Source organism: Pithys albifrons, chromosome 3 (assembly GCF_047495875.1).
Source record: "Pithys albifrons albifrons isolate INPA30051 chromosome 3, PitAlb_v1, whole genome shotgun sequence".
NCBI lineage: Eukaryota > Metazoa > Chordata > Aves > Passeriformes > Thamnophilidae > Pithys > Pithys albifrons.
In genome coordinates, this window is record NC_092460.1 from 55,269,019 (window position 1) to 55,289,330 (window position 20,312).

At 41.8% G+C, this 20,312-nt stretch overlaps 1 protein-coding gene across 10 annotated transcripts; it reads left to right on the top strand.

Annotated features, from left to right (window-relative positions):
• The first annotated feature begins 391 nt into the window (after window positions 1–391).
• Window positions 392–19,972, top strand: USP44 (ubiquitin specific peptidase 44). Of its 10 annotated transcripts, none has more exons than XM_071552054.1 (6): window positions 392–427; window positions 5,844–7,349; window positions 16,524–16,722; window positions 17,208–17,316; window positions 17,994–18,199; window positions 18,581–19,972. In XM_071552054.1, the coding sequence occupies exons 2-6, from the start codon at window positions 5,865–5,867 to the stop codon at window positions 18,778–18,780; spliced, it is 2,199 nt and encodes a 732-aa protein (XP_071408155.1). In that variant the 5' UTR covers window positions 392–427; window positions 5,844–5,864; the 3' UTR covers window positions 18,781–19,972. The 10 variants fall into 10 exon arrangements, with proteins under 10 accessions (XP_071408155.1, XP_071408158.1, XP_071408152.1 ...); XM_071552057.1 differs by having other exon boundaries at window positions 404–427; window positions 5,850–7,349; XM_071552051.1 differs by lacking the exon at window positions 392–427 and adding an exon at window positions 615–673.
• Window positions 19,973–20,312: the final 340 nt, after the last annotated feature.

A 20,312-nucleotide genomic window follows, 5' to 3' on the forward strand; every position in this document is an offset into this window, starting at 1 on the left:
CCGTCCCAGCCAGGCGGTGGCCAGGCCAGAGGCGGCTCCGGGCGGCATCTGCGAGCCGGGGCGGCCTCGGGGCGAGCCTGGGCCCGGCGTGTGCTCAGCCCTCGCAGCCACAGCGCGCACCGTGCCCGCACAGGGACGGCGACGCCGGTGACAGAACACGAGTGCAATGCAGGAAGGACAATGCGGACAACCGCTCCTTCCCGGCTGGTGATTGACCCACCTCAGGGTGCGCAGGTGCCCGGCGGGCGGGGCGGCAGCAGCTCCGCGCTGCCCCGGGAACGGGTCCCGCCGCCCGCCCGGCTCTGCGAGCCCGGGCCCGGCCCGCTCGGCCCGGCGGGCGGGTGAGGTGGGAGGGGGCGTGGGAAGGACTTCGGTTGCCACTACAAATGTGGTGACAGACCCACCGCCGGCACATGGCGATCGGCAGGTGGGTGCGGGGGGTGGGTAGGCGCTGGGGCATTTGCGACGCTGCCCCGCCTGGCCGCCCCAGCCCCGCTGGCCCCACTGCCGCCCCCGGCCCCGTTGCCCCGCCGGCCCATCCGCTCCGGCCCCGCTGCCTTCCCTGGCGGCGGGCGGTGCGCTCGGCGCGGGCGGGGCGGCGCTGACGTCGCCGAGTGGCCGCTCGGAGGCGGCGGTTCGGGGCGCCCAAGATGGCGGCGGCGGCGGGTGACGGGTGCGTGCGGGACGGGAGCGGGACGGGAGCGGGACAGGAGCGGAGCGGGGCGGCGGCGCTGCCAGCCCGGGCCGGCCCTCGGGAACAGGTGCCCGGCCGAGGGGAGCGCGGGGCGGCCGCGCCTTTCCCTCGGGGAAGGGCGGCGCAGTGCTGCGCAGGGGCGCGCGAGCAGAGGAGTTCGTTGCCGCGGGGCGAGCGGGGCACGGCGCGGGGCCGGGGGAGCGGGGCCCGGGACCGGCCTCCTCCGCCGGGCGGCAGTGGTCCTGCCTCCTCCCCGCGGTGTGTGGCGGGGAACCTCTGCGCTCTGCCCGCCGTCCCTTCGCACGTCGCAGCGTCGCCGGGGAGATGTGGAGGTGAGGGAGCGCGGGGGAGGAGGAGAGGGCGGCGGTGACCAGGGCCCGCCGCTCGGTCTCCTGCCTGTTGAGTCGCGCCATGTCGCGGTGCGCCGGGACACGCCGGACCGTCCCCCCGAGCAGCTCGTACCGCGGCACCGAGCCCGGGGCGAACCTCGCCGCGGTGTCTGTGCCTGCAGGGGCTGTCAGGGCAGCGGCCAGGCGGTCCCCCAGAGCTGTCAGGGCACTCGGAGATGCTCGTTTGTCTGAACGGGAAGAATTGTCAAGTGTAAACTCAGACCTGTAAGAAAGGATGTGTTCTTCCTGCTTCGGTCTGTGTTGTTTGTTTACCTCGAGTTCTCCACGGCAGGAAATGCGCGGTTGTTTGCTGTGGGAGACATCGAATGTGGAGCTGTGCCGCTGCCTGCGGTGTCCTGTTGTAAATGGCCACTCCAGGCAGCGCTCCGGGGGTACGTTCCTTAGCTGGTAAAAGAAAATAGAGCAAAAAAAGTTACATGGCGATGTGCACGGCTCCAGAGAGAGGAGGCTGGGGGCTTTCTTGGCAAAGGTTGTCCTGTTCAAGTTGGAAATAACATACAAAAATTTCTTTTTGAAGTGCTGCTTTGATTTTAAGCCTGCAGCTGGAAGTAATGCGCATCAGTGTTTCCTTGAGTTTTTTCCTCGTTTAAGAAAGCAATAAAGCAGTACATCTGCCTAGTTATAGTGAACGTGCTTCTTATCCAAATCTTTCAGTTGTTCGAATACCCAGGTTCCCGTGCTTTCAGATACTAAACAGGTACTCTGGACCTGATGAAAGTCAGTTGGTAAATGGTCATCGGATTTAAAAGCTAGAATATAAAAGAGGCCCAGGAGAGCACATACACACACGTGTGCACATATGTAATTGTAAAGCTGTGTGCTGCATTTCTAGTCCAAGACTTGAGACTATGTGCCAAGCAATTAATTACAAAAGTAGTGACTTACTGAAAAATACTTATTCTGTTTATACTTAGTTACATTTTTTAAAAATCTATCAGCTGTGAAAATAAATCTTAAATTCTTAAAACCTTAAATTATTGTGTACATGAAACAAAAACAGAAGAACAACATCAATTTTATTGATTTCTAAGTCGTTTTTGTTATCAGGTACTTTTTAGCCCATGAATTACTCAAGAATTTATATTTTGCCAGCTGTTCTTGAGTTAAACAAAAGAAATGAGCATATCAGTAAGGTTGAAATACGGTTCAATTAAATAATCCTTTTCCATATATCCTTGTTTCTAGCTTGTGAAACTTTGGTGCAGGAAAAGATTTCTGTGTATCTCTGTGTTCCAGACAACTTAATGCTTTCAGTTGTACTAGTCTGTATGTTAGTAGCTATTTTGCTTACTACTTCAGCTCAGGTCAATGGTAAGAACACAGAGGGGGCTTGATCTCTGAAGTGCTGGTCAACTAATTCAAAGTTTCTTTGTGTGTGTGCACAGAACTGAACCTCAGGAGAGAAGAATGCAGAAACTAGTGCTGAATAACTTTACGGAATCTTAACATTGGAGCATTTGCTTGTACTATTTTATGCAGCTTTCTAGTAGGTGTGGGAATGAGTATGTAGTATTTGTCACGTTTCTTCCACCGTTATCTGTCGCTTCACTCCTGTTTTTTTTTCCCTGAGGTGTTGTATTTTGCCAAGTTTTGGTTCCAAGGTACAGTTTTTAAATTTTGTGAGGTGATGTGGTCTCAGTACTTCAGACATTCGTGCTGTGTGATGCTTGACATTCATCTGAAGTTTTCTTGGTCTCACTTAAGTTTTTTGCAATCTTTTTAACCAAACTCTGCATTTTGATTTCTTCACATTTTCTTCAGAGAAAGACTTCTCCCATGCCAAGATGTTTCCTCCCCCTCCCCCTTCCACCCTGTCTCCTTTCTCCACACATCGACGTAGGTGGGAAAGTGCATGCTGGCTTGGCTGGGGGGGAGTCGGGGTTTAGGGTTTTCCCTTCAAGGCGCTGATGTTGCGCTTTCCTAGAATAGCGTTGCTTTTGCATGAAGAGATTGATTGTGCAACCCTGGTTTACACAGTGGTCATCCTGAAATCAGCAGACTACTTTTGTCCTCAGTCCAATATCTGCTTACACTGAGGCATGTAAGTAGTTTTGATAATGTTTTTAACGTTGAGTAAAAAATTAATTCTGACCATATAATATTAAAAAGAAGGAAAAATAAATCACAGTGTTTACTCAGTGACTTTAACAAAACCAAAGAGGGTTGACCTGTCAGACTGCCCTGACTGACAGCATTACTGTGTGTGACAGCCCTGTGGGAAGGCAGGGCTTAGTGTTCTTTTCTGCTCTGCTGCAAAGGACCATTACTAATATGCAGGAGAATCTATTCATCTTAGCCCAAAAACACAAATATGAGTCTTATCACTTAAAATCCTGTATACCGTATTTAATTATTGCTGCACACTTTACATAAGTATTACTTCATTAGTCCAGGAGGAATTAATATACACAGATACACAGTCCAACTCTGAAATTTTTGTGAATTTTATCAGTGTTACAAAAGCTCAGCTTTGTTGGGGAAAATAGGTTGTCAGACTACAGGACAGTGTTAACGGTCTTAATTATAAAGATAATACACAAAGCAAACTTACTATGCACAACCTTTTGTAAAGGAATCTAATTAGGGGCCTACAAATAGATTGTCTTTGAGAAGGAATGAATGTTGTGGATGCTAGTAAGGTGAATAAGCAACCATTCTTTTGTGATCTGTTGACCATAGCACACAAGGGATGCCGACCTCCCATAATACACTATGGCTGGTACTTGCTCTGGGAATTGCTGAGTGGGTACTCAGAGGTCTTGGCGCCTGAAATTCTTTGGTGCAGCGTGTATGGACTGGACATAACTCTTAGTTAAAAGGAGTGAGAATGATTAAAAGGGGTGTGTAAAACAGTGTACACTATTTTAGTTTCACTACAGCTTGTTCAGCCTTTTGTCCTGTACAGAATAAGAACTATACAACATGTGCAATGCTGGATGCTGATTATGTGCTTAGAAAGTTATTACAGCTCTTATGCCAGTATCTGTATTGTAGTATTTTATAAGGCACTACATGTGGGCCAATTTAACAAACTAAGCCATTTTTTGATAAATATTTTAACAACAGGTTTTTTGCTAAGTACCAGTGGAAAATTTAAGCTGCTTTCCTAGCCAAATGCAACCATGTACCTATTTCCCTTCCTTAGTGGTGTCATTTAGGATTCCCTTCATCTTACGCTTATTTTACACTAAACATGTATTCCACATTGAGTAACATATTCTTGTGTGTTTCAGAACTGTAAATTGATAAGTATTAGCATATTTAAGGATAATAGCTGGAATATAATTTTTTGGGTTCTACAGAGAGTTGTGTAAATCACTCAGTAGTTTTGTAGCATGGTTTGGTTATCTGTAAAAGCATCTTGATCTTCTACAGCCTGGGCCAGGTGCACAGCGTGCATTTGTGATGGCATCACTTGTCTCACTTCCATAGCCTGGATATTGACAAACCCTTGGAACTCCTCAGGTGAATTCACTGTTTCACCTGGCAGGTGCTGTGCTCAGTGCTCCTGCTGCTGCTGCTGGTGGGTGCTGTGTGGCCCCTCTAGTCAGTGACCTGTTGGGCACGAATGCCCCAGATCAAACGTAATCACTTCCTGACACATCATAGCACCGTTATCGTTTGTGTCGAGATGATACAGCTAAACAAGACGTAGTCAAAGAAAGATGGTAAAAACATAAAGAAGGAATCACTGTCTCTTTCATTTTTGCTAATGAAAGCCTGCCTGTTTTTGTTCTAGGTAAATGCACTTCATAAGAGAAAGCAAAAACTGCAGCTTTGAGCAAACCATATAAACTTACTAAAGGATGTAAGCCAGTGCTAGCCAGATTTTTAAATGTTCTTTTTGGATTAGAAAGATTGGTTCAAAATGCAAGTTTTTATAAAGTTTGCAGCAACCAAGGTAGACATCTACTGGTATTTCTGCCTTACTAAAAATTTGAGTTCTGCTTTTCCAAATTACCCTTTCCAGAGGTGTTAGATGACATGTTAAAATGTACTTGTTCAAGATACATTATTGTAGAAATAGTATAATGAGCTTGACTGAGCACAGAGGAGCAGTGATTTAATTAAAGGTGTGGTTTAATTAAAGGTTTGAGTTGTATAAAGCCTCATTTGTCTGAACTGTTGACACTGTGCAAACATAGTAAATTTAAGTGAACTTTGCACTTCTGCACCTGTATGCTTAGGGATAAAAGAATTTTGGAATAATAGAATCACAGAATGGCTTCGGTTGGAAAGGACCATAAAGATTATGTACTCCCACCCCCTGCAGTGTGCAGGGACACCTTCCACTAGACCAGGTTGCTCAAGGCCCAATCCCACCTGACCATGAACACTTCTGCGGATGGGACATCCACAGCTTCTCTGGGCGACCTGTCTCACTTGGTGTTTGTATCCAAGCTCTGTAACTGTGTTTTAACAAAATCAGTGCTCCTTTGGGGCAAAACCAAAACAGAAACAAAAAACCAAACAAGCTTAAAGTATAGCTAGTATGCTTCAGTCCTGACTGAGCCAGGAAGTACTGGAATATAAACAGCGGCATTCAGTTTAGTCTGAACGCTGACCTGCTGTTGTTGTTGGGTGCAGCTCCACATGACTGACTGCCTTCAAGTGTTTGGTGGGACTTGGTGGGGTGACAGTCATGATCTTAACCTCAGATATGAATTTGGTATATTGATGCCTGTGAAAGAGATACAGTTGGTTATTTATGAACTGTAATTTATATATTTTCTTTTTAGTTGCAGATTGAAATACCATGGATGGGAAATCTTTTGGATGATGTATTTTGCCAACATACCCCTGCAGTTTCAGTTTTAATAATGGATAAGTGTAAGCACGTAGGACGTCTGCGACTGGCCCAGGATCACTCTATTCTCAATCCTCAGAAATGGCATTGCATGGACTGCAATACCACAGAATCTGTGTGGGCTTGTCTCAGCTGCTCACACGTGGCATGTGGAAGATACATCGAGGAACATGCACTAAAGCACTTTCAGGAGAGCAGTCACCCAGTGGCGTTGGAAGTGAACGAGCTGTATGTTTTCTGTTATATCTGCGATGATTACGTTCTCAACGATAACGCAACTGGTGATTTAAAACTGTTGCGGAGTACGTTAAGTGCAATCAAGAGTCAGAACTATGAGTGCACTACTCGAAGTGGGAGGACTTTGCGTTCCATGGGTACGGGTGATGATTCCTACCTTTCACACGGTGGGGCCCAAGCCACGCTACGGAACGCAGATCGGTTGTTCACAGCTCTCTGGCACCGACGGCGTGCATTCCTTGGCAAAATATTCAGATCGTGGCTTGAGCTGACACCCACTGGAAAAAGGATTTTGGAAGAAGAAAGACGTCAGGCAGAAGCAGAGGAAAAAAAGGACAAAGCGAGAAAGAGAAGACAAGAACGAAAGCGTGAGTTGAAAGCAGAGATGGAAAAGATGCCTCCAAGAAAGAGTAGTCGTTTACAAAATCAGATTAGAATGTCCTCAAAAACAGAATCCTGCCCTCAAACATCACAAAATGTGGAATCTGTGGCAGAGTTGACAGAGACATATACCTCAGATGACTTGAGATTGAAAAAAATAAGTGACTCTCCAATTAAACGAAGACCCACAGTGACTCCTGGGGTAACAGGACTGAGAAACCTGGGAAATACATGCTATATGAATTCTGTCCTGCAGGTATTAAGTCACTTACTTATTTTTCGAGAATGCTTTTTAAAGCTTGATCTCAACCAAACTCAGGATCTGCTGGCAACAGCAACCAATGGTAAAACCAGGTCTTCATCTAAACACCCGTCAATAGCTGCCTCAACGTTACATGTGAACGAGAACCAAGAGAAAGTAAAGGGATCATACTCTGTGAGGCGGCCTAGTTTATCCTCTGGATTAAGTGGAGGAGCATCAAAAAGTATGGAACTCATTCAGCCCAGGGAGCCCAGTTCAAAGCATATTTCTCTCTGTCACGAGTTGCATACTCTGTTCCAGGTTATGTGGTCTGGCAAATGGGCACTGGTGTCTCCTTTTGCCATGCTTCATTCTGTGTGGAGACTAATTCCAGCCTTCAGAGGTTATGCCCAACAAGATGCTCAGGAATTTCTCTGTGAACTTTTGGATAAAGTACAGCAAGAACTGGAGACTATAGGGACCAGATACCCAGCTCTTATCCCTGCTTCTCAAAGAAAACTTATAAAACAGGTTTTGAATGTGGTTAACAATATTTTTCATGGACAGCTATTGAGTCAGGTATGTTTTGTGATTTTTTTTTTCTATAAGGTGTAATGATTTGTAGTTCTGGATTTATATAGTCAGTGATGGACATACTTCAAAGGTTCATACATTTACACCTACCAAGGAGGGATGGGGAGGATATAATACACAGAGTTTCAGAAGAAATGTCCTATCAATAGAAGACTCACCTGGTAATCATAAAAGTGTTAAATTTGGTATTTTAAAACACACCTTTCAAACTACTGAGAATTATTTTTCTTTGCTGTTAAGCACTAACTAATTTGAAGGAATAAAGAATTTACAAGTATCTAGTTTATCCTTCCTGTGGCACTAGATAAAAGGTGGCAAGGAGGGTGTTAATGTCATCTAAGTGGAAACTGATTAGGTAATGGATGTCAAACAGGATGTTATTTCAGTAAATAGCTCGAATTTGAAATTCATTACCACTGAGTAATTACATGTCTTCATTTTATGTACGGAAATACTCATACTTCTGTTACCACACAAAGATACAGAAGGCTTTCTCAAGACAGGAACCAAATTTGTGGGGTGGAGGCAGTGGTGGTTTTCCTTTTTCTGCATGATTACTCTTTTTTTTCTTCTTCTTTCTTGGTGCCCTATTAAGTATTTCAGTGTGTTCACTTACTGTTATGCATATCCCAACTGTGTGTATACAAATGTCTGAGAACTGACTGAACAAACAAGTGCTTGTTTCTGTTGAATTACTCTAAAAACTAACCACATTGCAGCAGGAACAGAAGTTGGGAAATCTTGGCTTCCTGGAATTGATCTTTAGTATGTGTGCATATGTTACTGACGGAATGCAGAAGTATTTGATGAATAAAATGTGTAAAGAAGAGGTTTAACAGAAATGGAAAATGTGCCTGTTTCCACTGTTCTGATTGGTGGCTTAATGTTGTAGTACATGAAGCTTAGATATCCCAGTGGGTTTTGACTAAGGTAAGATTGGTTACTGCTGCAATGCCTGTAAACTTCGTAATAAGGTCACAGTATTGTTTGCAGCACGTTAGCTTTTAGTCATTTTAGGTTTTGTGAAACTACTAGAAATTAACATCTAGAAATTAGATCTACTGTTAAAACTGGATCATCCTCTACCTTCCGTCTGGCCCAGTGTAAGAGCATTTCTGTTGACGCACTTCCTTTCCTTGGGGTAGTTAATGTGTTTTGTATCAGTGTGGTGCTACTGTGTCTAGTGTATTATGTCATTAAAGAATTTTGTTTGAAAATCCCATTTCTCTCCAAAATAGGAACTTTGATAGTAAAATGAAGTAATTGTTTAAGAACACTGACAAGGTTTGGTTGCATTCCAGGCCTTACAGGATTCATTCTTTTGGTAAGAATATTCAAGGCTCTAAAGACACAGGCATCATTTTGGTGGTACCACTTCTTTCACATATTTTAGCTTTGTTTTGTGATGAGGATTGTGACTAGAAACACTCCCACCTTCCGGAGACCAGGGAGGGGAATAGTGAGAATTCACTACTGAGTAAATTGAAACAAACTCCACTCTATTGAATAAAACTGAAAGGGAATTAAATAGTTTTGAGCTATCTTCTGACTACAGCACACAGCTCTTCCTGCAGCTGGTCAATGTCTGAATGCAAAATACAGCCTTGATGAACTTGAATCTCTGAAGTGAAAAAGAGTACTGGAACTGTTATCTGTAGTAATTTCTCCCTGGCTTACTAGGAGATTCCCACAGACTGGTCAACACTTTACCCTTCCTAATGTTCCCTTTGTCTTCTGCCTCTCCTTTATTTCAGTTTAGTCTTTTTTAGCACTTCTGAACATGATAAGTATTATAAGGAAAATGTAACCCCTGAAGATTTACATTTCTACCTGTTAAATATATTTGGGTCATCTTAATGATTCAGTCCCAGGTGTTTGCACATGGAAGCTTTAAAAACTCTCTTAGGCAATTATTTTACTTTTCTCAATAAGATTTCTACAACATGATTTCACTAGGCATTTGTCAGAACTGCTTTAACAAAGTTAACAAGGCAAGAAAACATCCACGTGGGGCTGAAAAAACAACAAAAAAAGACTTTTTGCTATGTTACCACATCTTTGTCAATGTTAGCTCTTAAAAACAAGGAGTGTACTAATAGTCCTTGTAGGCTTTACTTTATCTACCTACAAGCAGTGACAGTATTACAGTTTCTCTCTAGAGGATAGCTGAAGCTGTTGCCTGCTGTATTTATTAAAAATAGGATGGGATGTTAGTCCAGCGTATTTAATAAGTTACATCTTACTAAAGTGAAGATGGGGAATTGAGGAGCATGTTTCTCTGTGCAGTTGCCTTCTGTTTTAGAATCACTAAAAAGTTACTATACTTTCCCTTTGGATTGAAAATACCAGTTCAAGGCACTTGATTCTGTGAGATACTCAAGTGCAGTGAAGTAAATATTCTTGACCTTCAAACCTCAGGAATACTGTGAACTATTGACATACTTGACAGAGGATCACTTACAATGCAGATAAACCGTGTATTTACCTAGGTTTGGCATTACTTTCACATATGCAATAAAACATTTTTCATCCTTGTTCTGGCTATGCTAATTTAACTTGAAAGGCAGTCGTAATCCTGAGTTTGCCATCAGTGTGTTGCTGTTGAAATGGCTGCTTGGTTCAGCACTAACTGAATTTAGGATATAAGATTAAAAAAAGGAGAGAACTGAGTGTGTGAGAATCTCAGGTAGATTACTTTTTGATAACTGGAAAAAGCTTTTCAAAACAGTTGCACATTTTATGAGCTGGTTGTTTGTGTTTTATTATGTCAGTTGATTTAAAGCCTGAAATACTTTACTGTTTTATGGAGTATTAGACTAGGTAATGGCTAACTACAGGAACAGCATGAGCAGATTGCCTTTGGTATTTCTTTTTTTTCCTTCTTTTTTTTTTTTTCATTTTATATTTATTCTAATATGCTTTTTAGGACTTCAGTTCTTTGCTCTGCAGTACAGGCTGTGAAACTTTGATACCCGTTACATCTAAGGGAAGTAAAGATGGGATACGTAACTACAAAACCCTTCCCTTTTCTGTCTCTTTACATGCCAGACTTCCTGCAGTGACTGTCTGGGGAAAGTTGTGCTGTTGGAAAGGAGTTTGTACCTTGTAAACCTGAGCAGTGGTTCATATTCTGAAACCCACTGGTACTGTAAGCAGAGGCCAACATATCTATTAAAATACCAGTTGTTTTCAGTCTCTCAGTGCTTGTGCTCTTGTGGAAGGACCATCTCTCATCCTCAGTCCTTCAGTGGGAAAGGAGACACTGCTGTGCTATGAAGTTGTGTGGCAGTGGTGAACTGACCCACACTGGTTCACAGATCTTTGAAATACTCTTCAAGAGCTCAAGTATTAGCTACTGTCTCCCCCAAGAGTTCTTTTGACTTGTTTTTCTAAGTGGTATCAACTAAATAGCACAGTTTATGCAACAATTTTTGAAGTATCTTTGTTTCAAACTTGGTCCAGATTAATCAAGGAAGTGGATTAAAAAATCCAGATACTGCAATAGAATATTTTAGCTTTCAAACCAAAGATACATTTTCAGCACTGCTTTGGGGAAACTGTGTGCCACATGTACTCAGAAATCTTACAAGCAGAAACTCTGTCTGTAGTTTTACCAATATTAATTTTTTGTCAGAGGAGGGAGGGGGAATGTGGAAACTGGCACAAAGTGTTTGTGAAGGTGGTACAGACAACCTGGCTGAGCTAAGAAGGCAGCTTAGCAGATCTAGGAAATTTGCAGATACTCATAGTGGCAAAATCTTATGTGCAGATACAGCTTTCACCTCCTGAACTTCTGCTTTTTAACTAAATTGTTTTACCCTTGGGGTAACATTAAGTACACAGGTTTTGCTTGCTTGAAAGTTGGAAGGCGCTTTTGGATCATATTTAAATTTTAATAGACCATCAGGACATGGAAAATGGTGAAAGAAGAGAAATTATTCTGATACGACTGATTTGGAGGCACTCAATTGGAAAATATAACTGTCCTGCAATTCAATCTGTGTAGTAAAAAGCTTTCTGGAACTAAGTGGTAGTTACTAAGAAAAAGAAATGCTGGATGTTTCATATGTTGTGCTTTTTGGCCACTATGTTGATAAAATTTCTGTGTTGTTAAAACCTTAAAACTTTTTCCTGAAGTAGAAAATAAACCTCTTGTCATGAGAATTACCAGGAAAAAGTTATTTTTCTGTAAACCAGGCAGGATGATTCTGAATATTTTAACCTACTCTTAATGCCAAAATAATAATCCAGATTACCGTATGTTTTTGGTATTCTTAATTTTTTGTATGAAGAGATGTGAAGGTATATTTGAATCTAATAATAACAAAATAACTGCCAAAACAATAGGTGGAGATCAAATTATTATTTTATAAAACCTTTTTGTTACCAACCATTGTTTGTATTCCCTCAGTTGCTCAGCTTTCATTCTTCCTTTTTATGATTACTTCCTGAGTAAGTTCACGTACACTTGTGCATATGCACATACCCACGTGTGTTTTCACAGAATTGCCGAGAGTGGAAAGGATCTCTGGAAATCGTCCTGTCCCACTCTGCTTAAAACAGGGTGAACTAGAACAGGTTGCTCAGGTCTGTGTGCAGTCAGGGTTTTCTTTCCACAGCCCCAAGGCTGAGACACCAAAACCTCTCCTGGCAGCCTGTGCCAGTGCTCCACCATCCTCACAGTCAAAAGTTTCTTCTGCTGTCTAAAGGGAACCTCCCATGCTTCATTCACTGTGGGCCTCTTTCCTCTGATCCTCTCACTGGGCACCAGGGCGAAAAGCCTAGCTCAGGCTTCTTCACTCACCCCATGGGGTGTCTGTCCTTAAGTGTATATACACACATGCCCAAGGATCAAATCCACGTTGAGCTTCCCTCTCCAGGCTGGACACTCCCAGCTCTCCCAGCCTCTCCTCCATCTGTGTCAGCTGCTCCAAGCGCTTTCATCATCTTCCTGGCCCTTTGGTGGACTCAGCCCAGCATATCCATGTCTCCCTTTTTCCTAAGCACTGGACAGAGCACTCCAGCTGTGTCTCCCCAGGGCTGAGGAGAGGGGAGGGATGAGCTGCCTGGAGCTGCTGGCGATGCTCTGCCTGATGCAGCTCCGGAGCCTGTTTGCTCTGCCATGGGGCACAGCGCTGGCTCATGGACAGCTTGTTCCCCAGAGCCTTCTCTGGGGAGCTGCTTCCCACCCAGCCTGGACTGGTGCCTGGGGCGATTCCTGCCCAGGTGCAGGCCGTGGCATTTGCCTTTGCAGAGCTGCACGAGGTTCCTGTTGTCCCCTTTGGCGGGCCGTCCTGCTGCCCTTGTGTGGCAGTGCCCCCAGCTGGCCTGCCAGCCGCTCTTCCCTGCTCTGTGCCCTCTGCAAACTTGCTGAGTTCAAAATAATTGGCTCCAGTATTTATTACAGCAATGCCTACTAAAGGCTGGCTTTTGATACCTCTGGGCATGCTTAAAAAATCTCAAGCAGTTTGATTAGTTCCTGGTCATGTTTAAGGTGGAATCTAAGCAAAATGCTTGCCCACCTCTGCTCAGCGCAGCAGAACAATGTGCAGTGCTCAGAGAAAGGAATACGCCAAGACCCAGAAGGTTATAACCATGTAGTGTGTAAACTAAGGTCAGAGGGGCTGAGGAAAGGAGAAATTTGTAATCCTTGGGCTGTTTGAAAGCCTTCAGTTTTGGGTAGCTGAGTTAGATTTTGGGGGAGAATGCTGAGTTTTGTCTCCCACTGAATAGGCTGTTAAAGATTAGAACTTCCGGTAAGTAATGGCAGGATTTGCATTTAAACCAACTGATGGCCTGTGTACTGGTTTCTATATTTTGGTGTTGGTCTTTGTATTTTTATGTTTAGCCTGGAACTCAGAATGATTGTCAAGTTGCTTTCCTACTAGATGGTGACATTTTAAATTAAACTATAAAAGGCCATTGAATCACAGACCACACTTTGCTGTGTTTATGTCTGTTATTCCACTAGGTAGATAGAGATCATTTTAATAATGCTTTATGCTCATCACTACAAAGTTTAGGGTTTTTTTATATAGTCTTCATATGAATTTCATATAGCAGTATTCTAGAGATCCCCCTTCAGTTTCAATGTCTTTGCTGTGGCAAAATTGAATTGTTAGTTACCGTATATATTTCTCATCTAGTGAAAACTTTAGTCGTGAAAGCATAAAAAATGGGACTGCTGTTTTTACTGCTCTTAAAAACTAACAAAATTGTTAGGGCAGAGGTGATAAGAGTTTTCTTCATGCAAGTGCAGGGAACAGGCAAAACAGTTGATGATGGAGTTGGCTTCCTCTGCAGCAATATGTTAACCATTTTCTTTGGCTGCATTTACACTGAATGCCGTCCAGGGCAGTGGCTGTCCATCAAGTTATTGTGGCCACAGTGATGCTTGTCTGAGTGGTCCCCATGCTTAGCTTGAATCAAGCTATTTGATCCAGCTCTTTTTCAGTCTGGCCTTTGGCCCATGATTGAATACTAAGCTTTAACAAACAATAGTATTTAGTACCCGTGTCTCAAGGCATGAGAGGGTGGTCAGGGCAGAACATAAGGTAGAGATTTCAAACTAGCTAAACCCAGTAATTTACTTTCATTGCTCTAATGTCTCATGTGGCTTTGTTATAAATTACAGTATTAAGGCTTCCTAAAATACCAATTATGGATTCTAATGGGGAGGTGGAATCAAACTCTGAATTTATAAAATATAGTCATAAAGATACACATCACTAACCAGATTATTAGAGCAGACTCACTTCCCTATTACTGTTGTGAATAGTTATACTATAAAAGGTTGCATTGAACAGATGCATAAAGCTTTTGCCCTTTCAGTTCATGTTTGAGATTCTTTTTGTTATTTTATAAAAACCTCAGATCTCGTTCAAATTTTTGAACAGTTTTACAATTTCAGGGAAAAAATCTGGGTTGCACTGTGTGGATGGTAGTTGGAGTGTGAGATAAAGGAGTTCCATTTAGGACAGAAAGAAGTGATGAGAGTGTTGTGAAGCCAGTGCCAATGGACAGGCCAGGCCAGTACAGATGGATTCCACAGAATGGTAGGAATCATCCTACTTTTTGGGTAATCCAATTTGTGAGCTCAGGCCCGGCTAAGAAAAATGCAACTGTTGTCCCCGCCCCGATTTCCCTCTCCTTCGCCCCCGGGGTGGGAGGGATCCTGCACCGGAGCAGGCAGCGCACAGCGGCTCTTGTGGTTGGGTAAGTGCCTGCCCAAGTGTGTCAGGTTACTTGGCTCTTGGGAGGTACAAAAATCCCAGAATTTAACTCTGCTGCAGTGTCACAGTGAGGAGGACTGTCTTGGATTTGAGGAAATAAGTGCAGCTGTGTGTCAGCACAGGATTTTGTCCCCATAAGTGGACTTCGCTCATAGTTGCACGATGAGATGAGAAGCAGCTCTTTTGCATCAGTTTATCTTTTTCTGGTCTTTGGAGAGGCAAAAAATGGAAGCTGGGTCTATTAATCATTTCTTTTTCTCTGGGATAGTACTTATTATCCAGTTGGGAAAGAGGATCTTAAAATAACCTAGATTATTAACATAGTACCTAAAGTTTAAAACCTCGGAGCTTGCTAAAATGGTCTGTATTGAGTTCACATGCGTTCTTCATCCCAAGCCCATTAATCTTAAGTGTGTCTTCATGTGCAACAAATTCTGAAGTAACTCATCAATTGAACAAGCTTTTGGCCCAGCAAAATTACCCATTTGTACAGCAGAATCTATTACTCATTCAGTGTTTATGCTGGAGTGAGCTTGAACTGTGGCCAAACATACCATTTTGTCTCCAAGTCTAGATTCCAGCTCTGAATTACTAATAATTTGTGGCTTTGAAACGTTGCCAGATGTTAGCACTTACAAAAGAAGCTCCTGTCAGTGTAAATTAAAACAGAAGATTCTCCTCTTTTCCGCTATGTAAGTTTGAAGTTTTGTTTTCTAAGAACAAGGCAGTGGCATTTTCATCTTAGAACTTAAAGCAGTGAACAGCTTTCCTAACTCCTCTGCTAAACATCTCTGCTGGAGCACAAATACACATGTGCAGTAGGTGGCTAATGCATAGATCGTGTGCAAGCTGTTGGGGCTCTTGCATTAAATAATGACTGACAAGAACACCTGAGGAGGAGGGTACCAGATCGGTCCTGACGTAACAAAGCAGGATGAATAATTACCTGACAGCAAACCTTCAGAGGAGAATAAAGGAGCTCTTGAACAAAGCTGAGTGTATTTTCACACTTACACAGGTTTACTAACCCAGTTGAAGGGAACTGTACTGAACTTATGCAGAACAGAACAGCAGCAGCATAAGTTGTGCCTGTGAAATAACAATCTTTGGATGCCACATGGATTTTTCATTCCTTTATTATCTGTCTTGTATTAGTTGTTCCAAACAACTTGTGATATATTCCTGAATAGGAAGCATGCAGGGCCTAATGTGTTGTTTTTCCAACTTAGAAGAGCTACTGCTTTTAACTTACTTTCCTAAATATTGAATGTTACCAGAAATTAATTGTCCCCTGCTGTATTACCTGCATTTTCCAGGTTGACTCTCTTCACTTCTTGACATTTTATTTATGTTGTCTTACTGCTTGTCCTTTCCCTAGTGTGACGATGGATCCACTTACTGAAAGAAGAAATAAATTATTTTTACCTGTTAATTTTAATTTGAAGAAGTGTGCTTCCTAATCCAGGCTTCCCTGGAAGACTTACAAAGTAAGAAGGATATGACTTTAAAATCCCCAGCTGTTCCTTTTGTGTGTGTGTGTGTGTGTGTGGTTTCTTAAAATTTATTTTTATTTATTTTTAAATTAACCTAAACTATAATTTCTCATGTAAATTTTCCTTTGGAGAAAAGACTCCTGAGACTTCACCAGCTGCTTTCTTTTGGACAGTCCCAGACCGAGCATTTTGACACTGGTTTTGTTTCTCAGTAAAACATAAGAACGCGTACTTGTTCGTGATAACAATATTGGACATGCTGTTTCAGAGAAAAGAAATTAGGTCTATCATTTCCTTTGTTAAAGACTATGTCTTGTCTTCGGTTACATTGGTTATCTCTAGGGAAAAAAAATTATTTTTAGAGCTTTGTTATGGTGTGCTTCGAGCAATGTAAATGTCTGAGTGTAAGCAACTGCTGAAACATCTTTTTACAGGTAACATGTCTTGCCTGTGACAATAAATCAAATACCATAGAACCTTTCTGGGACCTGTCCCTGGAGTTTCCCGAGAGGTATCACTGCAACGGCAAGGAGATGTCATCTCAGTATCCATGTCTGCTGACAGAAATGCTGGCCAAGTTTACAGAAACTGAAGCTTTGGAAGGAAAGATATATGCATGTGATCAGTGCAACAGTGAGTAAAGGCAGTATGTACTCATACATATGTTCTCTGTGTGAAATATACCCTGACAATGGAAGTATAGAGGGAAAGTACTAAAAGTCTTAAAAGTATGTTGCAAACAAAGACCTTCTTATGTCCTGGTGTGGTCACCTGAGAGCTGTTACTCATCACCTAGAAGATTAAAATGTTCAAAACATGTTTTGCAGTGTGATGCTTCTCTTAGATCAGTGTCATCACACACTAACGGGGTTTCTAATACTCCCAGCTGCTGGAAGACACCATGAGATTTTTAAATTAAGGTGACTAATGTAAGTGACCACAAGTATTTTTTACTTGCATCACAAAAGAATCCTTGCAAAATGGCTCTCAGAGTGTATCCCTCTTAAGGAGGCACATCCCATAGATACTTAGGTCCACGCAAATTTCGTGGATAAATCTTAGACTGAAATATGAGGCTGTTACCATGATTTGTATTGTGTAACTGTGTTTGACCTCAGCAAAACGAAGGAAGTTTTCTTCTAAACCAGTTATACTCACAGAAGCCCAGAAGCAGCTTATGGTGTGTCGACTACCTCGGGTTCTCAGATTACACCTTAAACGGTTTAGGTAAGTAGCACCACAACAGAAAGTGTTGCAAACTGACAGACTCACTCCTGCTCTTTGGTTGTTTGGGATCTATGTTATTGAGCATCAGTTTAATTTCCCTTTACTAGTATGATGACAAGTAGTTACTAGAAACTTTTATTTTTCTACTAATCTTGGTGTGAACTGCATTGGCAAAAAATCAATCTTGTGATATCTGTGGGTAGAGGAAAATGCTCACAGTCACATGTACAAACCCGGACTGTATTCAGTGGAAGTCCCAGATAACCTTCATATAACCAAATACATTAACCTGAGAGTAAGGAAGCAGACACTGTGTCTCTGTGAACTCTTAGCCCACACATGAATACAGTGTCCCTAACACAAAGAAAACTGATGAGAAGGAGGAGATAGAGAAAAAATGAGAAATACCAATGAGGTATAATAGGTGGGAAGTACTTCCTACTCACCATTACACAGATCTTAAGATAGATGTTTCAGAAGATGAGAATAGTAAGCACCATCACACATTTTAAAAAGGCCTTGAAATAAAGAAGTGAAAGGGGAAGCCTACAAAAAACCTAGCATTTACTTTGTGCAAAAAAAATTAGTGAAAGTATTATTTTAAAATACAATTCAGAATGCTGTGTTCTTTCTTTGAAAAAACCCTAAGTTTTCATTTGATTTAACTAACTTTCCAGGTGGTCAGGACGCAATCATCGTGAGAAGATTGGCGTACATGTTAGTTTTGACCAAATGCTAAACATGGAGCCTTATTGCTGCAGAGAGTCCCTCAAGTCTCTCCTGCCTGACTGCTTCATCTATGACTTGTCTGCTGTGGTAATGCATCACGGGAAAGGGTTCGGCTCAGGGCACTACACTGCCTACTGCTACAATTCAGAAGGAGGTAGGAACCAGCTCTGAAATAAGCAGTGTGGGGGAAAGGGGTGTTTGTGATTCTAAACTAGCAAGATAACTGTCTTTTCTCAAAAGGAGAAGGCAATCACTTGTGACTGAACTGCCTAGAATGAGAATTGCAGTTCTGTAGACCAACAGTTTTTGTATTGGCTTGTTAAATGTGTTCTGGCTATAAAACTGTCTTGTAAATATGAGGAAGCTAAGCTGGGCTTTTAAAACATAGAGGCAATAAACTCGATCAACTGAAACAGTTTCTACACAACTCGTTAAATGGAACTGAATACTAATTTATTATTAAATATAATGCAATTACTTCAGTAAATCAGTGTCCTGATGACTTTTTTTGTGTGTGTGTATTTCCTTACTGTAGGATTCTGGGTACACTGCAATGATTCGAAACTCAACATGTGCACTATGGAGGAAGTATGCAAGGCTCAAGCCTACATTTTGTTTTACAGCCAACGACTTACTCAGGCAAACGGGCATAGTAAAGTACCATGTCCTAGCACAGCTGACAGTCAGCAGCACACAGAATTAGCTGGCTGTTCCAGGGACAACAGTAGCAGCTAACCCAAAGCCAGTTAACTGTGTGTATGGTAAAAGTTTGAATTGTCATAGCTATGTATTTTTAAAAGAAAGTACAATATTGTACTTTTTTAATGTTTATATACTTTTGTATAGTTGAAGTACTCCTTACAATGGTTAGTAAAAGGTTTTATTGACAGTAAGTAACTTTCTAAGTACCTAGATTTTCCATACAGCTATTTTTTTAAGGAAAAGATTGCTGCGTGCATTTAACTTTTACCTCAGGCTATTTTTTTAAGCTGGTTTTGTATTTTGATAATATTTTTGAATTGGTTTAGAAACCTCACTTTCAATGGACAATTGATATTTCTCTGGTTAATTTTCTGTATATGCTTGTGTACATTTTATAGTGTAGTTCTAATGATACCTTGATCCTTACTGTCTTGCAGGAATTGCTACTAGGTCTTAGAATACTGACATTCACCAGCAGGGAATGTTAAACATGTTAGATAGTAACTGAATTTTTCATAGTCTACTTTCTGTGAAATTATTTTGCAAGCTTCAGGGGAGCTACACTAAAGATGCACGATAGAATTACTTAAAATCTGAAATTGAGGAAATAGAGAATGAACTTATTTTCATCTAAGTATGTAAGAGGAGTGTTTAATAACACAGGAATGTATATTTACCAAGACTTCCATGTTTTAACCTTAACAAGCCTGACAAAACTCAAGTGCCAAACTCAAAGTTCCAACTTTAACAACCAGAGGCTTTTTATTCCAATAACTGAAAATCTTTCTTAAACATGTAAACAAAAAGCTCAATAACCTCCAAACAACACAACCACCCTCACCCCACTGTCAATGCCACAAGAGCATTAGCATCCCCTTTCTTGAATTGGACAAGCTTACTATAAGCTGTAGCAAGGATTGTCTGTCTCAATCATCTCTTAACACAAACAACTGTTGCAATGAAGCTGTAATGTTGATGTGAAAGCATTTTCAGTCTGACTGGTCTCATTACCCACAGCTGCTGTACCTTCTATGTGGTCCTACCACTAGCATTAACAGAACTGTGCATTGGGGAGAGTTTAACAAGCAGGGATTATCGATCCTCCACAGACAGTAGTTAATGCCAATTAAATTTTAATTGTGAAGTTATTTTGTGTAAATTCTATGCAAATTGTTACCTCATCTTCTGCAAAATTTATACCTCAATAAAATGCCTTGATGTGGAAAGAAAACTATGTGTGTACTGGATTTAGTTCCTACATTATCACTACATTTTTAAAAATTATTTTTAGATTTTTGTCTAACATGGGTCAAGGACTTAACTATACAACTGCTTTGGGCATCTGTCACAGATTTATCAGCTGGTTTTGTTAATGACTTTTGCTATCATTTCTGTTGGTTTCTGAAAGATGCCATATTATAGCCTCAGATCTCAAACTTTGTCTTGTGCTCACCTGCTAAAGTGAAATGATCTGTCAAATGTACTCATTATGGCTGTGCTGTCTTTCAAATACTTCTCTGCTGTCCTTTCTGGTGAGGAAATGGACGTAATTCAAACACTTTATA

Coding starts and splice junctions, on each gene's coding strand:
- USP44 (XM_071552048.1), top strand. CDS start 1,449: ATGGCCACTCCAGGCAGCGCTCCGGGG. Junction 1,476..5,843: donor CTCCAGGCAGCGCTCCGGGG/GTACGTTCCTTA, acceptor TTTTCTTTTTAG/TTGCAGATTGAAATACCATG. Junction 18,200..18,580: donor CTGCTACAATTCAGAAGGAG/GTAGGAACCAGC, acceptor TCCTTACTGTAG/GATTCTGGGTACACTGCAAT.